This window comes from Vespula pensylvanica, chromosome 20, assembly GCF_014466175.1.
Source record: "Vespula pensylvanica isolate Volc-1 chromosome 20, ASM1446617v1, whole genome shotgun sequence".
NCBI lineage: Eukaryota > Metazoa > Arthropoda > Insecta > Hymenoptera > Vespidae > Vespula > Vespula pensylvanica.
The window spans coordinates 514,568-539,491 of record NC_057704.1 but is presented as its reverse complement, the minus strand read 5'-3'; the positions used below and the strand labels follow the sequence as shown (position 1 = coordinate 539,491).

The following is a 24,924-nucleotide window of genomic DNA, read 5'->3' as shown; positions in this document are numbered from 1 at the left end:
CGATACAGTGTGAGTAAAAAAGTTGAGAAAATTGATGATAAGCTAATTATATAGTGTCTAGATAAGCCAAAAGAAGTACGCTTTTGTAATGGCCGAGTTGTTATATATTTTCCAATTTATATTCGCTTAAAGGGAGCGTAAAGTTACATCTTGTAAGACCACTAAAATTCAATGAAATATTTTTTAAATATATAAAAAGAGATATAAAATATAAAAAGATATAAGTGAGTTATAGAAATAATAGAAAGAAATATTACAATTTTGAAGAAAATTACGAAGAGCAGAATGAAAAATAAAACGAAACAAAAACTAAATCTATACGATTATGCTTTTCTTGAGGTATACAGAGATAAAACATATATCTTTACGCACATAAAAATATACTCTATAAGAAGATACACAAGCTATAGGGGAATAAAATGAAAGGATATATCGAAGAAATTGAAATAACGATGACTCGTTTTCTTAGCTTTCCTTTTTCTTCGTAGTAATAGCCAAATAACAAAAGGAACCATGATGAGGTACAGGTTGAGAAGCCAAGAAAGCACCGTCGTCGGGCGATAATGACATTATCATCGATTTTTCTTCAATCAGATCCTCTAATTTGGTCATCGAGTCCACACCATCGTCACTAACTTCGGTTTTGCCAGGCTGAAATATTTCGACAAACGCTAAAAACTACTATAAAAATTGCTTACATGATTTCCTGATCAGATCGGAAATAAAATTTATAAAAAATCTAAATGTTTCCTATCGAATTAACAAAATTTCTCTGACATCAAAATGAAAATCTATTAAAGAATCAAAATAAAAAAGATTATAAAATCTAAATAAAAATTGATTCGTCTACCGAATAAGTACTAACAAGTGTTAATGAACATTAGAACGAGCTGCAATAAATGAAATTTGATTAAATGACAAAAGGCGTTCATAATTTTATTACAAGAGTCACACCCTTTGTACAAATTGGACAAGTTTTATAACTCTAGAAGATACATTTATTTTATGCACAAACATTGCAAAATATTCAATTAATGATTTGACGAGGAAATGAAAGAAAAAATATCTGATCTGTTCCGATTGGAAAACTTCCAAATTTATCTTCTTTTCTATCAATTTGTTATGCTACAAATATATTCAACTTCAAAAATATACTATGCATATTTATTATATATACGACTATAAAAAAGAAAAAGAAAAGGGATCAATTAATGAAATACACTGACTATGAGTTTGGCTATATCCATAAGACATTCGATACTAGGCGGTGGTTTGTCGAAAGGTGGCCTCAACTGACTTTCTTGAAGATTTAAAACTAAATAATGCATAAAGTCATTTCTAAGTCGCATCGCGGCAATATCATGGTTGGTCTTCATCAGGAAACGTAACCACTTTACTGCGTTTTGTCGATCTAGAGTAAGATAAGGAGATAAATTTTCAGTAAATCGATGACCTAATCAAATATGATCAGTATCGCAGTCTAGAATATAAAAATGTTTTAAAGGGATCTGCAAGCAAACGTAAATATAATTAATTACTTATGTATAATACAAAGAAGAAGTGATCGTATTAATAATTACACTGAGAAGCGTAAGTCTATGTTAGCGCATATACGTATATAATAAACATACAATAGATAACTTTAAATGATACATAATGAATACAATGATATTAGATATAACATCCTTTAAATTTCACACAGATGTCATAATACGTTTATGAATTTATTAATGTTACTGAAGTAATAACACTCTTTTAATCAAAATTTAAAGAATTTTAGGAATAACAGATATTTAGAATAAGTTTTGAAAGGCGAGTGTTTGACAGACAAAGATATATTTATATAACAGTACGGAATGAGACTATATGGCAGACATTTAGAAAAAAGTGATGCGAGAAATTCCAAACGAAGCGTACAGTAAGTGTATATGTAGATTTTCAACTTTAATGAATAGTGAGAAATAATTATTAATTAAAAGGAATACCGCGAAATCTTTTCATGTCAATGACCAGGCGTTTCGCCAGGTACAGGTTATAATTGCAATCGTAATTAAGACTAGCTATGTCATCGTCCATTCCTTTTTTGAGTAAGAAAATTCTTTGTATCTTTAGGTGAAAAATGTAGGGATATCTTAATTGAAATTTAATGATGATTCGTCACAAATTGAATAAACCAATATATAATTTTTCTTTCTCATCGTGTGGACGCTTATTGTACTAACTACATTCACGTAATCGAAAAGGGAAGGTCGATAGTTCTTTGATTTTTTCTCCCTTACGAAACTGTATTCGATTGGCTGACAATAAATAATATGCAAAGATTTAAGAGGAGAAATATCAAATAGAACGATGAATGGTTGAATTCTACAAGAGCAAAAGAACGAAACAATTTTGTTTTAGGAATGAATGAATAAGGTTCGTTACAAGAGTATATATATATTCATACATATATACACGTAGGTGAACATATACACACATTCCTTTAAACATCCCTATGCGATACAAATTGACATTTCTTGGACATTTTTCTTCGTATTGTATTACTCGAGATTGGAAAAAAAATCATTAAAAATCTTAGACTCTTCTATCAGGAATATACCGAAGAGCTATGATCTAGTCTATGATTTTCTTATTTCGTGAACAACTCTCTTTCTCCCTTTTTAAATATTTTACATATTCATATGTATATCAAATCTATTTTCATGTTTCTACTATCTCCTTTTATCTATCTCGAAATTGTACTTTAAAATATTTCTTTATCGTATTACGTACTTTAATTGTTGTTTCCGGCCTTTCAAAAATTTGATATGAATATGACTCGAATTATTTATTATTAAACCAATATAATATCGTAAACAAAGTAATTGAATTAACTATTGCATAAACATTTTTTTCGGATACTACTTTTGGAAGATTTGAGTTTTCAGATCATCGGACGAAGTGAGTGACGAATGGATGAGAAAACAAGAACGATATTACACATGTTCTACATATATGTTATAATTAAAAGATGATAATGAAGAAAATTTTATGTATATATACGAAATAAAAAATTAGATAAAGAGTTAAATAGAAAAATTGGAATACTATAATGCTTAAATTGTAAACTGATGGACGATAATTTATTATGGAATGTTAATGATATAATAAATTCAACAAAATATAATAAAAGTATGAACGAATTACGGACTTCATCAAAATATTTCATCGCTTATACAGGTTGGTATTTTACATAATAATAATATATATCTACATAATGATACTTACATAATGATTCTTTTTTCTTTTTAGGGACATTCTTTGAGAGAGAAGAAAATTCTAAATGCTACAAAATTTGACGATTGAAGTATGTAACATGATGAAGGAATAATGACAGAAGACTTTCAAAAGAATTACTATAACGAGTTATCTAAAAAATAGACGTAAGAAATAATGTGATTAGAATATGATAAGAAGGATATAACAAAAAGAGATTTCTAAAATTATATTAAAATATGTTTACATTGTAATTGATCGATTTATTAATGTATTGTGAAACAACTACTCAAGAAAAAGAGAAGTTCGAAAAATATTTGTAGAACTCATACAATATAATACTATACAATAATCGCAAAGAAATGCACTCTAAAGATTATTCCAAAATATAATAAATTGTATCACATATTAATAATACGTGAATTAAATACAAGCAGATTTATAAATAGAAATTATATATTATATATGAATAAATTAAAAGGATTTTCTCCAAAAAGTAAAGGAATTTAGTTGAAAAAGAATTTAATATCAAAAGCAAAACGTATCGATATTAATCCTTAATTAAAAATGTTAAAACATGAAATTTACACGTATAATATTGAATGAAATATATACAACAAAATGAAATGATTACTAAGATATTGAATCATCGAATATTTTGGAATTGTATAATAAAAAATATTGGCATAATGTAATGCAAAAGTTATTAAATAAAAAACAATACGGATTATCACACGCAAGAAGATGATTATATATGTAAAAAATCAAATTAAAATAAACATTGATTATCTATAATAAATATGTAATTAATTTCTTGTAAACTCCTTGCTCGCGCAAATTCTTCGAAAACCTTATCCGAAAAATCCTACCACTTCTTCTGACATCATATTCTCCTGTTACAGAAATCAATTCTCTAAACATTAAAATGAAATTCTTCAAATATAATTCAGGAGAATATGATATTTATAGAATTATTAGTTTTTATAATAAAAATCATCAATAGTAGAACTTGCTCTATTAATAAATTATCAGTAAACCATAAGGCAGACAAGTTGGTATGTCGGTAATACCGATAACTGATAATTTCAATGAGTTGGTGATGTCCATTAGTTGGTAAGTTCAGTGAGTAGACGATATTGATAAGGTCGGTAAGTCGGTAAGTTATTGATTATTGGTTGTAGACACTATAATTCATTCACTAAATAATTCATTGACTAAATAATTCATTGATTAATTCATTGATGGATAGGCACATTCAAAATCATTGATAAGATATTTCATAGATACTATTTCATATTTATATTAATAATTTATTTTGGATTAATGAAGAGAATTTTATTTGTACATAGTAAATTTAAAAACTTTTGGATTTTTATAAATACATATCAATCATAAGCTAGCTAGATAAAACTACAGATAAATTACAAGTAGCATAAAAGAGATAGGGAATTTGTAAAAGTTCACATAACATCGATTACAACAGTGCAATAAATATTTAACGAGAGAAATAGATAGCGCTTTCTGTAGCACACAATCCTTTCATTGCATGTATTTCAAAAAACTTTATAAAATCCCTGTCTTATTTTTTGCGGTTCATTGCGTATCTTACAATCTATATTTTGTACGAGTCACTTTTATTCGTACTTTAAATATTTCGATGTATTCCTTTAGTTTTTGTCTGAAAAATAATATTTTTAATATATTGAAAAACTTACACATACAGTATAAAAAAAGCTTCATTTAAAGTGGATCGAGAACATCATGATTTACACCTTATTAAATTATAATGCAAAAAATTATTTGCATGAATCTGAAATTTTTACATCGTTTTATCACGTTTTTTACATATATTTTATATTCTTTTTACTACTTGAGAAAGTAATGATTAAGTTACTGTTCGTAATATATTACAATATGCTGCTGCTGTTTTGATAACCTACAATTGAGATACATTTAATTAACAATATTACGAGTTATAACAAAAATTTGTTAAACTCTTCGTATACCTGACCAAAAGTTTGAAGAGAAAGTTCTATTACGTTTCCTGCTGTAATTCTCATGGGACAGTGAGATATAGCCATTATTAAAATGACGCTCTTGGCCTTGTTGTTTGGCAAACGATACCAATCGAGTACGCAAGATGTTAAAGCCACCTTCTCCGCCTATCGTTATCAATTACTTTAAGAGTCGTATATATATTTTATATATTTATAAAAGAGTATATATATATTCTTATAGATAAAAATCTATAAGTATACGTACGTAAATGAGAGACAATAAGAAATCTACCTGTAAAGTAAGCTGTTCACCGACAAAACAGAACATGAAAATATGAGATGTTATAGATGAAAGCCCGATAAAGTATGTACAAATACTAGTCGGGTTGCGATTGCTCCAGTCCTTTAGAATTATTAAGATCGCATTAGCGATAATTCAAGTTGGATAGGAAAGAAAATTAAGAAACATTAACACGATTACCGTAATCAAACAATATCCAAAGAAACACATGGTCAAGGTGCAACCCATGAGCTCGAACAAACATATCTGATGCATCGTAACTTCTACCGTTTGCAAAAAACTACGAAGATGTGAAACGATTAGATAAATTCAATAATTAACATTTAATTATCATAGCGTACATGACTGTTAAAGCAATTATGATCGAGTGATAATAGAGTGATGTTTTTCTACCGACATACCTTCGTACTCTAATTTGATGCTCGACCGTAATAGAAATCAGCTTATTCGTTTGATTTTCTCCGTTATCTGTCTTTTCAACGATACCTTCGATTAATTCGACGAGAATTTCGAGTTGTCCGCAAGTGTGCATAACGAAAAGTGCTGCCAAGCCACAGATCGCTGTGGTAATAGAATAAGTGACCAATCCAGAGATGCATTGCAAGCAAAAGATGATCTCATAATTAGGACTGATTTGATCATCGAAGAAGATATAGTATCCGGAACAAGGAAGAGGTCTGATCGTAATATTTTGAGGAGTTACTATCTTACCCCTAGAAAGGGGTAGAAAAATTCGATTGAAACCACCACTGCTATACATGAGAATACCGCAAATGAGAAGCAATCGTCTTCCGAGCTTTGCTTTTTCTTTCATTATCATACGGTAATGTTCACTTCCTATACTTTTCCAATCCTCTTCGACGTGCTTCAAACAACGAGCGATTTGATTCTCCTGCAAGAGCAATCCGCTGTATTTCGCGATCGAAATGACGTTGTAAAAGATGAGCGGCAATTTTTTCAGCTTCACGTGAGAATCTTTTTCGATCAAGAGTAGATGAAGTACAGCTGGTACAACGAAGAAACACAGTAAAGAGTAACTAAATAAAATGACGAGAAGTTTTAGCAAACTTTCCATATATCCCTTTTTTTTCTTCGAAAATGGCCATATCCCGAGTGTACGAAGCAAGTAGTTACACAACTCGGTCGTATACCCTACGTCTTCTTTGTAATTTCTATTCCCCTCGGTCATAACAAAGTTTTGATTCCTTATCAATATTTTCTTTTAGCTACTATTCTTTCTTTATCCCTCTATAACCCTAACAGAGTTGTAAGATGGTTGCGTTTGGTTTGCGTCTGAACTATCAAGAAAATTACCGCGTTTAAAATACTCGCTGCGGAACAGCAGTTACAATATCGTGCGCTTGCGTATCGTTCGATAATTCATGAAGCTTAAACTTTAATATTTTCTGTAATTCCTTCGAATGATTTTTTGAACTGAAAGAATCGAGAGAACGGATAGAAGTTATTTTGGTGCCTTTATTAAAAATTGCAAAAGGAAAGTTGGTCGGTACTATCATTTTCTATGCCTATTATAAAGTTTGTTCTTCTTGCTTTCCCTTTGGTGATTCCTTCTTGAAAACTCATCCGATCTCAACTTTCCATTGCTCTATATTTATTAACGTTTATACCATTCATTCGGATATACGTGATACATTTATGTACATTCAACGAAACGACACTCCTTTGTGTCGAACGATAATTGCGTCGTCTAATTGTAAGACTCGAAAAAGAACAAAAAATTAAATCCTTCCTATGTTTTTCATTTTCCAGGATTTATCACAAATCTTATGCAACCATCGTTCGGAGAAAATTCAGGTAGGCAGCTGAAGTCTTGCAAACCTGCGAAAAAACACGATCTTCTATAAAGATTTAATCATGTTCGAATCAGCTTAAGGTAGACCTACTCACATCGCAAAAACCTTGTAGAGATAAATCGAATATCTTGCCGGCTGTCAAACGAGATGGTCGACTAGAGCGTATGATTATCATTACCAAGTCACTTATAATGGCATTGGGAAGACGATACCACTCGATCGAGTATGTTGACTCGCCAACCAGTTCGCTCTTTCGATAAGAACATGGAGTAAGTAAAGATACATTTAAAAAGAATTATTTAAACTTTTTGAAGGCGGATACCTCTTCTTTTAGACGATCACCAATGAATGATATTATAAAGACATTGACGAAAATCGAGGTCATCAGTACGCCATACGTCATCATACCCAAAGTTTCTTTATCTTCCAAATCCTAAGAAGTCGAAAAATTTATTTTGTCTTGAAATTAAACGTATGGACTTAGGTAAGGAAGATGGGAAAGAAACGTAATGTTTCCAAGCTTTATACACTCCTGTATAATATTACAATTATCAATACTCACGATTAATAATCATTGAATTAGTTTCTTATCTGTAATTTTAATCTTCCTCTACGTAAATTCGCGAAATTATTTTTTTTTTCTTTTCTTTTCTTTTTCTGGTACCTACCACAAGGACTCCAAATTCGAGGAAACATATGATAATGGTACAGCCAACCATCTCGCAAAGAAATACGATATTCATTGCCTGTTCGATCTTCTCAGCGTACCTGCAACATGGATCGTTATCGCAAAGATTCACTTAAAGAGAAGAGAAGACTAGAAAGGAAGAATAAGAGCAATGTAAAAACTTGCTTGATCGCTTGAAGATGATTATCAACGATGTTATAGATTCTCTTACGCAGATTTTCGTTTTCGTACTCAAAGATCGTGTCGATCTGTCTACGGACGACCTCGAAGAGACAGCAGGCATGCATGACGCAGTTTGCGATTAGACTGTAAACGCCACAATTTGTTGAGAGTATAAGACTACTGACAAAGATCTGACCGACGAAAAAGATCTCCAGAATGGGCGAAGTATCAACGACGAAGAAAATGTAATCACTGAGATAGGGTAGAGGTAACATCGTCGTGTTATCATCCTTTACGATTGGATCGGCTACCAAAGGCATAATAATATGATAAGGTAGAGCTCCGCCGTAGGATAAACTCAAATAAGCGATGGTGAAGAGTCTACCGATCTTGGCGCTCTTCACCATCACAGAACGATCCTCCTCGCACTCGACATCTTTGTATTGCCTTTCCATTTCCAACAAACAATATCCAATCTCTTTTCTGTTTATAATCACCGTCCAAAATTTCACGATCGCTAGCGTACTGAAGACCTGGGCTGCGATGACCTTCATCATTTTGGTTAACTTCTCCGCGTCGAAATACGTATAGATCAAATGAGGTATCAAAAGACAACACATCAGGCTAAAGACCAGGCTGATTTGAGCATACATTTTAATCTTGTCAGACAAGCTATCACTTCGATAGAGCGGCCAGATACCAATCGGCGTCAATAGTGTTTTCGCCACTTTCACCACGTAGTCAACATCGGATTTATATCGATGATTACGAAAGGCTAACTCCCTACTCATCTTTCTTTCTTTAGAGTATACCGAACGAGTTTCGCTCGCGCTTGCGTCGCAAACTTATCTCAATACTTGCACTTACCGTTTCGCGGCTCGACTCGAAAATAAGACTACTTATTTCAACGATCGATCGAAGACTCCGTAATTCCGAGTAAACTTTAACGTCTAAGCTGTTGCAATTGTACGGAAAGAAAATCGGCCGTTTTGAGACACGCGATATCAGACCGAGCGAAATCGTTGAAAATTGGAACGATAAAGCAATCGTCGAAAGCGACGTTACATTTCTTTAGTATTAATAATGCAGAAGGATGATTTTTTTTTTCTAGCGAACCGTACGGTTCAGTCGTCGTTCGAGGAGCGAACCGAACGCTTCGAGAAAGCAACTTTTCGTCCTTGCTAATCATATTTATCTTGGTAAAGCTAGCTTCCTCTCATTTTTATTTTATTCTTTTTCCTTTCTTTTCTCTTTTTCTCATATAACGTATATTTGCTGAAACGTACAAACTGTTTTAACCTATAGCTATAAATATGCGCTACGACGTACTGAATGCCAACCACTCATCGAAGCCTTCTAACGCTTTCTAATAACGTTTCTCGTTTTCCAGTAAGAAAATGAACAGGACGGAGAATTCAAAAAGAGAAACGTCGTTCGTTTCATCATCGTCGTTCCTCGGAAAACTTGATTATCTTCAAGTCCGGTTGCAGTTGAATCTTCTCGATATCCTGCAACGTCGTTATGCCCTGATCCTGTAAAAGAAAAGGTAAAGCTCTTGTTATCGATATTCCATGTCGATTGAATAAAATCGGCACTTCGACTCACGTTGAATTCTTTCCATTTGTCGTAATTGTGTCGCATGTAATTAAGCATTTCTGGCATGTCAATGAAAGCTACGAGAAATAAGTGTTTTATTATAATTCGTTCGAGTCAGATGTAAAAAAAGAAAACGATTATAGATAACGCACAATCCCAAGCTTCTATCATGTCGTTTATAATAAAATCGACGAAACCGATCTGCGATTTTGGTATCGAACAGGTCATTCGGTCGAACATGGGCATTACCACTGGTATATTCAATTTCTTTTCTTCGTCCGTCTGGAGAAAGAAAAAAAGAAAAGTGTGATTTAGAGTTCGAACATGATGGTCGTCAATCGTGACTCAATTTTATAACCAGTCAACTAATTAAAAATATACTTTCTGATAAAAGTAAAATCCGATGTAAGAAATATGACGATGAAGTAACTTGTATTTTTTATCCCTGAAAAATTATGTCGATGATTTTTATACATCGATTCTTATGCAAAATCGATTCTACGTTCGATGATAATGGAATGAAATTAAATTAGAAACTCGAGAACCGCACGTACTTGATTAAAATATTCCTCAGCGATTCTTCTAGCCCATTCGATGCAAGATCGCAAAGGCCTCGTTGGATTTGACACGTCGGCACATTTGATCATCATTCTCTTTACCATCATCACATTATCCGGCTGTAAAAGTATCGTTACATCCACATTCTCAGTATTATACTGAAAAAAAGAGAAAAAGAAAGATATTTCGTTAATACAGGAGAACGAATTCGAGAAAAGATTGCTCGTTACCTCCATCGGTTGATCCTCTCCGATTCTTAAGCTGCAGACATTCATGAATCTCGCCAAATGTTCGAAGTGTTTCGTCATTTCCGTCGCCAGAATCATGTCAATTATGTTAGTCCTTAATATTTTGTACGTATCTCGATCTAGATTCTGAAACGTAGACACGGTGTCGACTGTTTTATGATACTTTATTCCTTCGTTATTAATTATCGTAGAGGATTAAGTAGTAGAAAGTAACTTACCTTGAAAATATTCACTTTGTCGTCCGAGAGAGATAACTTGAAGGTTAATGCTGCGTGATGCGATTCGAGAATCGACAGATCATTATAAAGGATTGCCAATCTGTTGTTCGAGTTGCTTAAGAATTGGCTATCGAGATAGACAAACATTGAACGATATTGGAATTCGAAATGTGTAAGAGACAAACGTGATTATATTTACCTGGATCGACCAGGATGATCGATGTCATGGGTGGCAGCAGCGATCAAAGCAGCGACCTCGTCGAGGGGGTCCAATATTTGTTTCAGTCTATCGGACTGCATGAATCTGGCTATAGCTTGCATTACGTCTGCGGCATGTGTCGAATTGTGATAACTGTTGGTTGATATGTAATTAGCTTCGATTAAAGTCAGCCAATTATGTATGACCTTTTCGTCGCAGTCCAATTTATTCGGTACATCGTACATGTTCATGATGTTCATACCGAGAAAGACTAATGGCCTGTGAGAACGAAATTTTTCTATAATTTTTCAACTATTGTATTACATAAATGACCGAAGAAAATAAAAATTGACGGGCAAAGAATTACGTTAATCTCGTACCGTTTCTCTGTCAAGACCTCGAGCTTGAATATATCAAAACTCCATTCGAGACTGTTATCCAACAATTCCATGATCTCTTGGGGCCCTCGATAAGGCTTCGCAGGGCCCCTCGTAGATGTGATGCTTATGCCTCTTAGATGGGATAATCGGGCGGAATCTGCCGATGATCTTCTCGAGTCCCAAGGATTACGAGAAGCCTGAGGACGATTAAGAAAATTAAAACCACATTGAATAGGGAGAACGGTGAATAAAAAAGAAAGAAAAAAGGACTATTACTGAAAGTAATGCTCCAACGAGATCCGTAGCGACGGGATCGGTGTAGATCTTATCGTCTCGAAGATGCGGAACATACAACTCCGTTGTTTTCAATATTTCTATTGCCTGAAAAAAGTCAAGCTCGCGAAGACGATCGAAAACGAAAGAAAAGAGATTTATTTGTACCTTGTCGATCTGACCAGCTGTTTCGGGATTCGTCGTTTCCGTAATGGCGTTAGAAAGCAAAGTGATAACTTTCGTGATTGGTGCTTCCAACTGTAGACTATGAAGCTTTTGCAAGCTGTATCGCCTATGTCCTTAGACAGATATTAAATAATACCGATAAGATTTTGATAGAAATGAAACGATAATAAATGTGTAGAAATGGAGGAACCCGAGCTACCTTCGCTAAGGGCAGATTTCACGTCCGATGATTTTCGATTAGAAAGTATACTCGCCCTTTGCGTCGATTGCAAAGGACTGTTGATCGGACTCAACGGGCCCGAATTTTCCAATAGATATAACGTGTCGTAAACGTATATATAATGAGTCGCCTTCCTAAGGAAATATTGGAATATCAATTCGTTGGTTGTTTAAATGTCTTAGTAATAATTGCTATAATTAATTGGTATAGATTAATAAAAGATCGAGGAATCCAAATTCGACTAACTTTGGTGTAATACAAAATGGTATTATCCTGCAATTGATCGTTATCATTTGATTATTTTTCCTCTTGCAATTCATATTTCCTTCGAACTCTCTGCCCTTGCTCAATTGCTGCTCGATCAGAGCAAAGTTTTCATAATGGACTATTTCACCGAGATTTCTTCCTACCAACTCCTCCGTTTTATATCCTAATAATTTTTCGGACACTTTGTTTAGAAACTGCAAGATAAGAAGAAGAAGCATAATGGGACGAACGAAATGACGAAGAACTAACCGAGATAAGTTTTGCTGAATAAAGAACGGACCTGTAGGATGTTTCTTTCGTTCGTTATGTGAACCATATCGTGACATCTGTCGAGAGCCAAATACAGTGCGTGAGCTGCCGCCAACTGTGTTTTCGGTAATACTGAACTGGTATAAATTCCTACTAATTCGTTTATCAATATACCCTCGTTCGAGCACTCCAGAAGTGCCTAAAGTTTTAAGGTACGAATACTTCGTTTACTTGAATCTATTAACTACTTTCTCACGCATTTTCTTCTATTTCAAAAACTTCTATTTTAACTTACCCTTGAAAATCCTTTCTTCAACAAATCCAACGTCACGATCTCGTCTTTCTCGCTATTCATAAAGTACCTATGATAAATGATACTCGATTAATTTAATAATAATAATAATAATAATAATAAGTTTTTTTTATTACAGGAAGGATCTGTTATCTCACTTACGATTTTTTAACGAGTGCAATAATAACGGAACTGTGATAAACTGGACTAGATTTGATCGCTCTGAAATAACAAATGCGATCGATCAAAAAGAATTGAAAAGTAAGCGAATAACATACAGTTACGTACAAGATTTATCGCATTTTTCCGTACCTACAAATCGCATCGCCCTCGACGGCTCGTTGTCCTCTGTGATCAATGATCACTAATTCGTGACCTCGAGTTTGAAAGATTTCTACGGCTTTTTCCGCGTCTTTCGCCACCGATACGCTCCAGCCCAGTCGCCTCGAAATATTTGCAAGAATTTCCATTTGCTGATCATCTTTGCTAAAAACTAATAATATCTACAGGAAAAAGGAAAAAGGACGAAACGTTGATTAAAATAGATAACCAAGGAAATAGATAAGCGAATAGACAATCTCTAAATACGGATAAGATTCGTTCGATGGTTGATCGACATGCTTACTTTTATAAGCTCGGGAGCGCTCGAGGTCAATAGATGAGAGTCGATATCCTGCGGTCCTTTCTACAAAATGAATTAACGAAAAAATCTTACGAGTCGGAAATTAAAGAAAAAAATAAAAGGGAGAGAAAAGGAGAAAGTTTAGAACAAAAAAGAAAGAGGAGACAACAAAGTTGTAAGAAAAAAAGCGAGACTGTCCGATCGATTAAGATATTTTTTAACGCACTTCATATTCGATTAGGCTGCATCGTTAAGAAATAATTACATACACCTATAAAATCTTTATCGAGATATTGTGATTTCAGCTGTTCGTAAATTGACGCTCGTCTTCTAGACCTTGGAGTGGTCAAAGGCTTATTTACTTTCTTACGTTTAACTTGTAAATCCTTCATTTCTATTTTCTCGATCTATAGGTTACGCTGAATAGACTTTGACGTGAAATCAAGGGAGAAACAGTGCCAACTATGTTCGAGGATACTTTTTTAATCGTTGTTCTTAACAATTCGTGTTGACGTACCGTTATCGGTATTGAGCTGTTCTTCGACAGAGTTGAGAGATCGTGCATTTGAGTTTTGGCCTTATGCACCGACCATTTTGAGCTCATGCCGCCACATATCGCATCAAAGAAACTCGAGTACCACGGGTAAGATTTACTATTACTGTTATTGTTATAATCCTCGGTCGAACCACAAACGTATAATATCGGTTGAGTCGATCGTCTTGGTATATTCATCCTTTAAACGATCGTTCACACTGTGTACAATCCATAAAATTCGATAAAACTCGTTAAAAAAATGTTAAAAAGAAATATCTTCCCGGAGGAAAGGAAACGATGCAGCGTGACACCGATAAGGATTAGAAACTGCAGAAAGTGTTTCTAAGGGACAACCGTAACGATACTGATCATCGTTGATCGGATAACAAGATTGTCTTTGCGATATTGTTAGAAACAGAAGTCGAGCTATCTTCGATAAGCAAGTTCTTCCAATGAAACGTTCGTGTAGCTTCGTAACAATTACTGATAATGCATTTTACGTACGTCCGATAATATTTTTCATCTTACGAAAAGAAAGCTATTGTAAATAATCATCTTTTATCTTCCATGAATGTTTCTACGAATAGTCATCAAATGTATTTTATTTTTTAACGAAACAGAAATATTCTAAACGCATTCTTGGCGAATGCAGTCGACAAAGTTTATATATAGAATCGAATGTTTTGTTTTTAGACGACTAAAAAACGAGCTCGTTGAGACTCAAGCTTGATCTCTCTCTCGATCGATCGATCCTTTTCTCTTTTCCCTTTGCGGACGATCGACGAGATAGATATCTTCTTATACCTTGAAAATCGATTCAAGCGATCGTCTTCGACAAAGATCCTTTTTTTACGGACACTCGGTATACTCGGACAATATGTACGATAACTGATAAGGGATTCGGAGGATGAATACGCAGCGAATTGCCTATTTCCTACCTACGCTAAAAAAACGTCATACGGAATGCTTCGCATTCTTATCTCCGATTAAAGGTGCGCGCGTACGTGTAAATGTGCGAGAAGAATCGAAACGTCACTCGCGTACGTCACTTAAAGCGCCGATAAAACGGTACGATTGAAAAAGATCGACTCACTATCGCTGGATAATCCGCATCCTCTTCCAAAGAACGACGAATTTCCTCGAGCATTTCCTTCTCCCCCGCGATGTCGTACATGTCCGCGTGTTCTGAAACAAATCGATTTTAAAACTGACGATGATCCAAGATAATGATCGTTCGGAGAGAAAGGAGGAGGAGAGGTAAATAATAAATAATATACACCAAATCTTCGATTAATCGATCTACGTTAAGTTCCCCGATTAAAATTAGTCGATCGAAAAGCGTAATTTCCTATTTAATGCATTAATTCGCTTATCGTCTTATTCAAACGAAGATCGACCTTTTTAAACTCCTTGAAAAGACGTGCCGGCACTCGTCCTCGCGTTTAATTAAAAATCATTAATCGAAGTCTATGGCAGTCGTCGATTCTTGATGAGAAGTCGATCGATCGATAGGATAATCCTGCGTAAATCGGCTTATGAAAGAAGATAAAGAGAGGAATGGAGAGAGAGAGAGAGAGAGAGAGAGAGAGAGAGAGGAACTCAACAGAAAACAATCTTTCGCTTACTTACAATCATCAGTATCGCACTGAAATATCAATAAGTCATAAAAAGGAACAACGAGGTTAAACGAGATACAGCTTCTTTCTCGAACGAGTTCTTTTGGTAAAGTTTATTCGTATACGAATAGATCCGCGTTTAAAGATAATTGAGCGAAAGTGGAACGGCTTAATTGGTCGTAACTAATACGTGATCTACGAGGTCAATAAAACCTTTCGATCTCGCGAACGTCTTTGCGACATTGTTTGTCGTTGATGTAGCGTTGATCGATGAGAAGAGACTTCGTCAAGACTTTATTAACGTTTTGCAATAAGTTATCGTTGGTCTATACTCTTTTAGACTTTTCATTATGCGCTTATGGTATCGACGCTTATTCGTCGGTCGTATCGATAAAACGAAAACTACGATCGTTCCGTTCTATCGTACTCTATAACCCAGGAATATTTCGTTCAAACGTTTGATAAATCTTGAGTGCCGATAGAAGCGAGCTTGTATTAAGATCATAGAATTATTCCGTCATGATATCAATAACAAAGTTATCACCGTTCAACGTCCGTTCTCTTTCTATCTATCATCGATATGTTAGAAAGTTCGGAACTGTCTACGTTGGATACGTGATTCTTTAGATTTATTATAATCGATCGACAAAAAATATACGTCACTCGCGGGCGATGCAAGTTTGGGCGAAAGCCGATATTACCAGCATTTACGTACCATCGTCATCGGTGAGCAATTTATCGTCCAAGTTATCATCCTCGTCCGAGAAATAAAACGAGTCCAAAGGCGCGTCCATATGAATGATCTCACGCAAAGTAAGGTCGTCTAATCGCAGATAGTCTAATCGTAAATCGATATTCCCGAGGGCTTTTCAATTCGAAATGAATCGATAGCATGTCCTATCGATCTTTCACTTCGAGCACTCACTCCGATTAGATTTTCTCAGTGAACTCTGACGAAAATAAGCGAGGCAAAGTCCATCGCCGAACTTGACGACAAATTTGATAATTGATCAGCTCGTGAAACAGAAGAATTTCAGTTCTTTACCGAGGATCGTTCGCGCTACTCGTCGTTATCTCGACAAATATTTCGAGGAATTCATATTCACGAGCGGATTCGTTTTCGTCGTCAATCCGGATACGGCTTTGCTCTCCGATATGCCGATGCGGAATTCTTTAACGATACTGATTATCTCCGAGCGATACATTCGATTATACCTTCGATCGTCTTTTGTTCCCGAGGTTATATCTCATCGAGCATCGTTGAAACTCTTGGTCGAATTTTCGTTAGTTCGTTCGGTGGCACCTCGCGAGAACGATACCTCTTATCGAGCGTAAGAAAGATTGAACTTTCAATTCGATAAAATACGTAATACCGTGATACTACTTTCGAACGATAGGATGGAACGGCAAGCGGAACGCATGGTGAACGATACTTTGTAAGCGGCACAAAGACAACGACTGAGACTGCCGGAGAGAACCGAATCGCTCGAGTTCAAATTCTACAGGCGAGAGTGACTGGCCCGAAAAGTAATGTGCGATAGTGTCGTCGGAGAAACCTCGATACGATCCTATAGAAGCATACACTATACACAGCGTAGTACCTTCGTGCACTTGAATTTGAGTGACGCGCGACCACTCGTTCGACCCTCTCCAACTGTATCGCTTTTATCCTATCCTCTCTCTTTCTCTTTACCGATCATTCGAACGCCACGCACAGACTTACGCTTTTTATTCTAGTAAACGATATTAATATCTTTTTGCGGCGAGGCACGTGTCGAGTGTTAACGCGCGATTCGACGATAATAAGACTTGTCTTCTCTCGTTCGCATCCTCGCTCGATCCTAAAAGTTCATGGAAGCGTACGGTTCGATCGCTACGTTTTTTATGCCTCTATTTATATCGCGCTGAACTCCAGTGTCGTGTTCTAGTGCCGATATTTAAAACCGATCTGAAGGTGAGATCTGTTTAAACGAGACAAAAAGTAAAGACTAACGTATTTTCGGACAGCCGTCTTCGCAGAAAATGTTCTCCAACGTGAAATGGCCGCTGTCCTGTTCTCTCGCGAATTCCGGCGTATCTGTAAAGAACGTCGTCGTCGTCGTGAGTCATCTCTCTTTCTCTTTCGTTAAATCTCGACGTTGACGAATCCCGTCGACGAAGAAACGAGAGTTTTATTTCCAAGGACTCCGTTCGAAAGCGAGATCGTTAGAAAATGTGGCACGAGTAAGTTCAAAGGCGAGCACGAGCTCGGCACTTTTCATTCTGCTTCTATATTAAGATCAAAACACGTAGAGCGGCATTACGATGCGGTATATCGAGCGGAGAAAGTTCAACGCTCACGCACGTGCGTTAAAGCGGCTTTGAGTTTAATGCACCCGTCGCGTATTCGGCATTTGAAAAATTTATGATCGATCGTTGTGACGTCCAAATGAAATTTATCGCCGGGAGCTGGATCTCAAGTGTCGATCTTGCCGATTAGCCAGAAATAACCGATTTTGCGATTTGTGTGATCGATCAAAAACGGAAGAAACTTTGTCGTACGTTTCGATTAAAAATTACAACACAACGCGTCGAAGACCGAAAGTGAAAGACAACGCGCGTTGATTGATATGAACGTGGAATTCGAGCAACGTATTCTATGGTTACCGGTAGACTAGGTCAAGGAGAATTACTGTTACCTAAAGTTTCCCTTCCCTTTCGTTAAAAAAAAAAATAAAATAAAATAAATAAAAATAAAAAAACAAAAGCACGCGTCCATCACGCGGTAACGCTCGCGCTTCTGTACGAATTGATTTTTTCGAGTCTCTCGCGGATTTGTGCTAACGGACGATTCGATCTATGTTTCAGGTCGATACTCGTAATCGACATTGCTGGATTTCGAAATAATCGGCACGGCGAAGCACGAAACACGAAATGAGAAAGAAATCCGTAGGAGGAACTCTTTGTAATAACTTTCTCGATAATAACGTGCCCCAATTTTCTACGAAACAGGTGAAACGGGAGGGATAAAACTGAAAGGGTATCAAGGTTATTTGAAAGTAGTTTTGTTAATAAATACTACGGGAGATTCGTGTTCATTCATAAAATACTTCTTAGATAAGAACGTTTGACGGTAAAGAGTAAGAAACAAAAGAATAAATTAACTCGAATCATTAGTAGGCAGATTAAATGGAGAAGATTTAATAACGTGTTGGTAAAGGTTATACCAGCGCTCCGTTTTTCATTCTGCTTTCTGTTTTCTTTCTCTCTCTCTAGCCCGTCTCACGATTCGTTCGATGAATATCGATACACCAACCTGCACCGATCGCGGGGTTTTTCGCGTCCAACTGGGCCTCATTATGCGATCCCGGATTCCTTTTATTATTGCCCATGCACTCGAGTGCACTGGACTTGCATCCCATTTTCGCGGCAAGTTTTCCGCCAGTTTGGCTATCTATCCGTATCGTTATTTTTCCGTCGATTCTCTTTCGTTCGATGAATCTCGAACGATTTTTATCTCGATTCCAAGCAAGACGAAAGTGCGAGGAGGAGCGTACGTGTTAAGGATTGACAAAGGAATGACGGGGAAAGATCGAAGAGAGTCGCCCGTTGGGTGGGTGCTACTCGTACTCGAAAACGTTTAATGTTCTTTCTTCGTTTCAAGTTCCCGTCGATGTAAATAATAACTTTTTAAAATGTTCACAATTATTAGCCTTATCGTTCTCCGACGAAGATAGAACTTCAATACGAAGCCATAGTGAATATAAACTCGAACGTGTCTTATCGAGACGAAACGTACGCAGTCTTATCAGCGTTTGAACAACGATCCGTTTGCAAATATGCGAAAAGAAAAAAATCTTTAGAAAAGCGATTCTCATCTATGCAGAAAATAAATGGAGAGAAGGAAGGAAGTAAGAGAGTTTGGAAATTCGCGTTGGAAGGAAATCGAGGAGTTCTTCTTGAACAGATACACTTTTTCTATTCCCCGATCATAGATTTATACGTGAGTGTCGACGATTTTCCTTTGACGTAGAAGAAGATCTAACTCACAAACTCGCGCATGCGAACGCAGATCGACGAGTACTCGATCACTTATCTGTCTTTGCACATCTTCATTGTAGTATTTTCTTCCTTTTCCTTTTCTTTCTTTACGACAGTGTGTAAACATCGAACACTCATCAGCCGGTACGAAGAAAAGGCGTCATCGTGGGATTAATCTTGCACGCCTACGATGACGATAAATAATAGCGAAATTACGTTGAAAGGAAGACAACATATCGTGGCGTAAATTATGACGCGATCGAACCAAATGCAACGCAATTCTTTTTTTTTTTTTTCTTTTTTACTCTCCCCGATTTTCTTCGCTTTCAAGGAAGAAACGACTTTGGAGCATCGACGGAGGATCGACTATATCTGTTCGAAGTCTGAAAACGTCCGAGCAGCGTCGTGACGATGGCATACTGACGACAACGACGAAGACGACAAGGAGGATGGCGCCAATAGCCATCGATGAAACGCTTATAGTATCGCGAGTAGCGCATTGTTACGCATCGCGTAGCGTCGAGGTGTGCACCAAGTTTTAATAAAGGCAAACCCACTTGTAGACGGCATGGTGGCCTCGAACTCACTGACTAAACTTTGCGATTTCTCGAGGACGTCTTTGTTCGAGAAAACAAGAGAGGGAGAGAGAGAGAGAGAGAGACCTCAAGATACGCATTCGATCTTTTACGCCTGTTTCGCACAACTGATGCAATTTCGTAAAATCGATAAGTTCACGATCGGACGTCTCTCGATGTTTCTTCGTAAGCGTCATCCAGGTATAAAGATGTTTCGTCATTGGGAAATCTAGATCCGATTGTGTAAGAAATTGAGTAACGGCAGCATGTTTCTTCTTTGTTTCGTTGTCTCTTTTATATCGTGCTACGTAGTATTTTCAAACACGTGGACATCGTCGGATAAAACGATCGAACCAAGTGCGTTTATCATGAATTACTCTATCGATCTTGCATACGTACGTATCAACAAGTAAATAGATATATTAACTATGTAAAAGCAAGAGAGAAATATGTACACGTACTCTCTATATGTAAGCTAGAGATCGATCCAATCGCGTATTTTGATAATTTCTCAATGGAGCTGCTTTTTCGATTGATGGAAGATCATCTTAAGTTCGAACTTAAGTGTTATTTCTAAAAGAGATTGAAAATATCTTCTTGAGTAGATGATTTCATTCGAAAGGTCAGCCGGATGATCTTCGATACGTTTCTCGAATCTCAAATGTTCGATCCTTCTCTCCTCGATTTTCATACGTACTAGATCCAAAGACGATACTATCCTTGCTAACCAAACGATATATAGGCGAAGGATTGTCTCAAGAAAGCAACTTTGTTTTGTTAAAGAGAGAAAGAATAAGAAGCGGCGTACAATTTACCTATGACAAATAAACGTCTGAAGAAGCCGGCGATCGTATAAAGCGACTATTTGTCTAGGGTACGTTTTAGAATTTCCGTGACGTAAGTTATCTTTACTCAGATCTTATCACCCATTTGCGTGAATCTCCCTCTCTCTCTCCCGCTGTTTTTCTTTTGCCGATCTGTTCGTTTGTTAGAGACTGGGTACTCTCTCGTGCCGCTACGATTCACACGTCGATGTTGCTCGTTTTATTGCGTCGAACCATTTAATCTAGAGATTATCGAAAAAAAAAAATTTTTAGTGCTCGTTTCGATTTTCTTTCATTTCCTCTCTTTGTTCTCTCAAACATGTCACTTTCTCGAGATCTTGTATATCTTGTGACTAACTATATATTTATAAGTATACATATATCTAGTTATTTGTTTGTCGTCCTTCTAGTGTTTGCCTGCTCGGATGATAAAAGCTTTTTTTTCTGATAGTAACATTAAACGACACGCATTTTTTATTACATTTTGATAATCGACGTCATATAATTAGTATCGATATTATCGATACTCCTTCTAGAAGCTACGTTCTCGTCGTTTGACAATGGAAGCTTAAACGCATTTCGTGACTTCCGTTTTGAACTGATTTCGGAGGACATTTCTAGCTATAGATAGATACGTATAGGTAGGTTGGGCTATATATAGATATATGTAGGTAGGTTGGGCTGCACATCATCCAATGTCGATCATCGAGGCAAGTTAACATGCAAGACCGCAAGGAAACGAGCGAGAGCGAATGTGCCGAACGATTCGAGCAGGTTTACAAGGTTCGTGTTTAATGCCGTTTATACGATATATCTTCGAAAGTAAAGAAAAAAACCAACGAGCATTTTTTCTCCTCTTATTTTATCGCACGTATAACGAGTTCTCGCGTCGATAAGGTTCTCTGCCATGAGCGATGCTTGAAGCATCTGCCAGCCGTGGAGGCTTATCTCCGTGAGAAGCACTTGCGACTCTGCTCCGATCGTATACGACTCGAAGAATGGCCGCCGATAATAGGTGGCATCGCGAGGAATCGAGACCTCGTGGAAATTTTGATCTACAGCCGGTCGCGACGCAGAAAGGTGCGAGAGAAGATTAATAATGAGGAAAAGCTCGAGGCTTTGTGGTAAGATGCCGGTTGATATCCGAAACGATCTTCGTAAAGAATGATTGCCGAACGTACTGAAACACGTGCCTTCGAAAGTGCGAATAAGTTATACGCAGTGACGGACTCGAACGACCTACCACTGTCCGCGTACATAAATATTTTCATTTTCTTTACATTACGACCTTTAATCGACGATTGCTCGAAACTTATTCGCGTTGAATCTTATCCGTATGTACATATACACGATAGATCCAGATTGTAAAAGCAACGTTACATCTACGATAAAGTTTAAAGTCGATCCGATCCAGACGTATGTAGTTCTTTAAAGAATACATTTTTTGCAAGGCGATACAGAGCGAAGGAGCAGCAACAGCAACCGATAATCTACACGAATTTCTTGCTACGCTGTTTGCTGAATTCCATCATGATCTGCACGAGAGAATCTTCGGCGTTGAAGTCTCTCGTACTCGATGGCATTCCGCTTTCACCGAAATATTTGCGTATATTGTGCGACGGTTTCGTTAACAATATTTCTTTAGAGAATCTGTCTTTGCCGAAATGTAGCATCGGTGACACAGGTTAGTAGACATCCGTAATAGGCCGGACGAAGAAGGTGCGTTCATAGATTGAAATGAAAATTTGATGATGTAGGTTGCGACATGTTGTTGAACGCTTTACAAGACCTCCCAAATCTGAAGACTTTAAATCTTTCTGCCTGCTGTCTGACCAGCAGAAGCATCGGATCGTTATCTTTGTTTTTAAAGAAAAGAAAAGGTAATATTTCGGAAAATGTTTGGAAGGACATGAATACCGAAGAACGCAGAAAAAAGGTATATCTACTTCTCTTATCTTTCAACAAAAATTTTTAAGGAATCGATGACGATTTTAGAATTACGGATTGCGCACACTCGTACTGAGTAAAAATAACAAGTTGAACGATAATGGAATTCGGCGATTGATGAACGCGTTGAAGAACGATTTTTGGCTAAAAGTATTAGGATTGAGGCATTGTGGCATCACCAAAATCGGAGCTGAGATTATCTTCGAATTTCTTCGAACGAATAGGGTATTAACGACGATAGATCTGAGGGAGAACGACATACCGAGTGAAATTTTACGATCGATCACGAAGATTTTGAGACAAAAGAAGAGCGAGAAAGAGGAATGGATCTCGACGAGAAAGAAATCGGATCGGCGATACGAGAGGGATTCGACGTTTCGCGAGAAAAGATCGAATCGAACGAATACCGCTCGTCGAGTATTCGTCGATGGAAAAACGACGGAGAATTTCACCGTGTCTTCTCGCGAGATGAAAAATTTCGAGGAAAATCAATTCGAGATCGAACAAAATTCCCTCGATTTCGATAATTTGGACAACTTCGAAGAGTCCAAATTGAATTTGCAAGATTTGCAGTTGCGATTGTCGGATCTAATTTCGAGCAACGAGGCTCTGGAGAAAGAGATCAAAAGAAAAGGAATATCTTTGGAGGAGGAGAAAAACCGACGAACCGAAGCCGAAGAAACTTGCGAGAAGATAAAATCGTTGTTGGAGAGGCTTAAAGATAAACTTATCGTTCGATCGCGGACTCGTTCCGAAGAGGACAGAGGAGATAATCAACCTTTCGACGGTCTTCGCGGAGTTCTTAGAATTTTGGAAGGGTTTTCTACCGCCGATAAGTTACCCGCGATCGAAATGCAAGAAGGATGAACCGTTAGTTGGTAAAATAGAACGTTACTTACGATAAAACATTAAATTCGTAGTTGTGTTTCTTTGCTAACGGAACATCTAATAACAATACATTTGCTTATCCATCGTGTCGAAACGTTTAGACCACGGAGAGTTCCTTATGCTCTCGGTATTGCCAAAAATGACAAATTTTGATTCGTTAAAGCGTATATATTCTTTATGATTATTACGATTAGAAAGATAGAAGGTTATCAACGCTGTAATATCGACGACTCGGCACGTTACCATTTTAGTCGTTTCGAGGCATCGCTGTAAGGTGGAGCGTGTAGTAAGACTTTTCGAAATGCTCGCGGTCTGTCAAATGATAAATAGTTGATATTAAAGGAAAAATAATAATTAATTAAACGAATCAATTGTACCTGTTTCTATTTAGACAAGTCCACGAACGATTGGGATGCGTCAAGTTATGTTTTCGCGATGATTCGCTATCGAACTTAAGCCGATATATAAATAATTTCTATCTTCGAGATTGCGTCCGGATTAATTTTTAAAAGCAACTCGTGAGACTTACTAAACATTTATCTTTCGTGGATCAACGCTAGATCAAAGCATTTAATTTATGCAATCGGCTAATTTACTCTTCGCTTCTCTTGTTCTTCATCTCTGCCTTCTTATATTTCTACTGCTGGCAGGCATCTTTTCCCTACGGAATCGCATGAAATTACTTCTTCCTTTAGCTACGCTTCGCCTTTCACGGGTACTTTCCAGTTTTCAGCTTCACTGACGGCCGCTTATGCTAATGTCGGAAATTCTAATCCCGGATTAAAATTGTTAATTCGTTAAATGACTCCTGCGAGTCTGCGACTTATTTATCCCCGTCTTTTCTCTTTCTCCGCTCTTGGAAAACGAAATGACTCTTTTCTAAAGTATTCGACGACCACAAATCGTGATGGTCGGTGTCGAATTCATCTCGAAGTTAGTTCGTTAGAAGCAAACTCGGTTAATTGTTCGAACGATCAAACGATCTTCCGGAACA

At 36.6% G+C, this 24,924-nt stretch overlaps 6 protein-coding genes across 6 annotated transcripts; 1 reads left to right on the top strand and 5 right to left on the bottom strand.

Annotated features, from left to right (window-relative positions):
* Window positions 1–368: 368 nt before the first annotated feature.
* Window positions 369–3,216, bottom strand: LOC122636177. The gene is made up of 3 exons (XM_043827151.1): window positions 1,977–3,216; window positions 1,221–1,453; window positions 369–651 (listed from the first exon to the last, which is right to left on the bottom strand). The coding sequence occupies exons 1-3, from the start codon at window positions 2,074–2,076 to the stop codon at window positions 466–468; spliced, it is 519 nt and encodes a 172-aa protein (XP_043683086.1). The 5' UTR covers window positions 2,077–3,216; the 3' UTR covers window positions 369–465.
* A 1,760-nt stretch (window positions 3,217–4,976) lies between these two features.
* LOC122636009 (odorant receptor 13a-like) lies at window positions 4,977–6,882 on the bottom strand. The gene is made up of 5 exons (XM_043826801.1): window positions 5,955–6,882; window positions 5,734–5,833; window positions 5,545–5,655; window positions 5,262–5,417; window positions 4,977–5,191 (listed from the first exon to the last, which is right to left on the bottom strand). Exons 1-5 carry the CDS (start codon window positions 6,740–6,742, stop codon window positions 5,141–5,143), a joined length of 1,206 nt encoding a protein of 401 aa, XP_043682736.1. The 5' UTR covers window positions 6,743–6,882; the 3' UTR covers window positions 4,977–5,140.
* A 127-nt stretch (window positions 6,883–7,009) lies between these two features.
* Window positions 7,010–7,959, bottom strand: LOC122636013 (putative odorant receptor 85d). Its single transcript, XM_043826805.1, has 3 exons — window positions 7,690–7,959; window positions 7,462–7,617; window positions 7,010–7,392 (listed from the first exon to the last, which is right to left on the bottom strand). Exons 1-3 carry the CDS (start codon window positions 7,771–7,773, stop codon window positions 7,339–7,341), a joined length of 294 nt encoding a protein of 97 aa, XP_043682740.1. The 5' UTR covers window positions 7,774–7,959; the 3' UTR covers window positions 7,010–7,338.
* On the bottom strand, window positions 7,834–9,008 carry LOC122636176. Its single transcript, XM_043827150.1, has 3 exons — window positions 8,221–9,008; window positions 8,036–8,135; window positions 7,834–7,899 (listed from the first exon to the last, which is right to left on the bottom strand). Exons 1-3 carry the CDS (start codon window positions 9,006–9,008, stop codon window positions 7,834–7,836), a joined length of 954 nt encoding a protein of 317 aa, XP_043683085.1.
* Window positions 9,009–9,426: 418 nt separating this feature from the next.
* On the bottom strand, window positions 9,427–19,967 carry LOC122636005 (high affinity cAMP-specific and IBMX-insensitive 3',5'-cyclic phosphodiesterase 8A). The gene is given in 19 exon segments (XM_043826791.1): window positions 9,427–9,749; window positions 9,823–9,890; window positions 9,966–10,095; window positions 10,368–10,529; window positions 10,602–10,745; window positions 10,838–10,964; window positions 11,037–11,315; window positions 11,417–11,613; window positions 11,693–11,797; window positions 11,858–11,988; window positions 12,075–12,229; window positions 12,342–12,556; window positions 12,643–12,810; window positions 12,907–12,973; window positions 13,066–13,406; window positions 13,529–13,588; window positions 15,154–15,245; window positions 17,670–17,753; window positions 18,972–19,967. Coding segments are annotated over 19 exon segments (2,721 nt in total). The 5' UTR covers window positions 19,078–19,967; the 3' UTR covers window positions 9,427–9,659.
* Window positions 19,968–20,404: 437 nt separating this feature from the next.
* On the top strand, window positions 20,405–24,266 carry LOC122636006 (protein Cep78 homolog). Its single transcript, XM_043826792.1, has 5 exons — window positions 20,405–21,878; window positions 21,993–22,219; window positions 22,547–22,779; window positions 22,853–23,031; window positions 23,091–24,266. Exons 1-5 carry the CDS (start codon window positions 21,816–21,818, stop codon window positions 23,907–23,909), a joined length of 1,521 nt encoding a protein of 506 aa, XP_043682727.1. The 5' UTR covers window positions 20,405–21,815; the 3' UTR covers window positions 23,910–24,266.
* The last annotated feature ends 658 nt before the right edge of the window (window positions 24,267–24,924 follow it).

Excerpts from the sequence above, each read along its gene's own strand:
- LOC122636177 (XM_043827151.1), bottom strand. The coding sequence starts at position 2,076 with ATGGACGATGACATAGCTAGTCTTAATTACGATTGCAATTATAACCTG. Across the intron at positions 1,454-1,976 it reads AAGATTTCGCGGTATTCCTT|GTCATCGATTTACTGAAAAT; the intron begins TTAATTAATAAT and ends ATATTTGATTAG. Across the intron at positions 652-1,220 it reads TAGCCAAACTCATAGTCAGT|CCTGGCAAAACCGAAGTTAG; the intron begins GTATTTCATTAA and ends GAAATATTTCAG.
- LOC122636009 (XM_043826801.1), bottom strand. The coding sequence starts at position 6,742 with ATGACCGAGGGGAATAGAAATTACAAAGAAGACGTAGGGTATACGACC. Across the intron at positions 5,656-5,733 it reads TTGGATATTGTTTGATTACG|GACTGGAGCAATCGCAACCC; the intron begins GTAATCGTGTTA and ends ATAATTCTAAAG. Across the intron at positions 5,192-5,261 it reads CTCTTCAAACTTTTGGTCAG|GTTATCAAAACAGCAGCAGC; the intron begins GTATACGAAGAG and ends TCTCAATTGTAG.
- LOC122636013 (XM_043826805.1), bottom strand. The coding sequence starts at position 7,773 with ATGATGACGTATGGCGTACTGATGACCTCGATTTTCGTCAATGTCTTT. Across the intron at positions 7,618-7,689 it reads GTGATCGTCTAAAAGAAGAG|AGCGAACTGGTTGGCGAGTC; the intron begins GTATCCGCCTTC and ends TCTTATCGAAAG. Across the intron at positions 7,393-7,461 it reads CTCTACAAGGTTTTTGCGAT|GTTTGCAAGACTTCAGCTGC; the intron begins GTGAGTAGGTCT and ends GTTTTTTCGCAG.
- LOC122636176 (XM_043827150.1), bottom strand. The coding sequence starts at position 9,008 with ATGAGTAGGGAGTTAGCCTTTCGTAATCATCGATATAAATCCGATGTT. Across the intron at positions 8,136-8,220 it reads AATCATCTTCAAGCGATCAA|GTACGCTGAGAAGATCGAAC; the intron begins GCAAGTTTTTAC and ends TCCATGTTGCAG. Across the intron at positions 7,900-8,035 it reads TCGAATTTGGAGTCCTTGTG|GAGTGTATAAAGCTTGGAAA; the intron begins GTAGGTACCAGA and ends AATATTATACAG.
- LOC122636006 (XM_043826792.1), top strand. The coding sequence starts at position 21,816 with ATGCAAGACCGCAAGGAAACGAGCGAGAGCGAATGTGCCGAACGATTC. Across the intron at positions 22,780-22,852 it reads ATGTAGCATCGGTGACACAG|GTTGCGACATGTTGTTGAAC; the intron begins GTTAGTAGACAT and ends TTGATGATGTAG. Across the intron at positions 23,032-23,090 it reads CCGAAGAACGCAGAAAAAAG|AATTACGGATTGCGCACACT; the intron begins GTATATCTACTT and ends TGACGATTTTAG.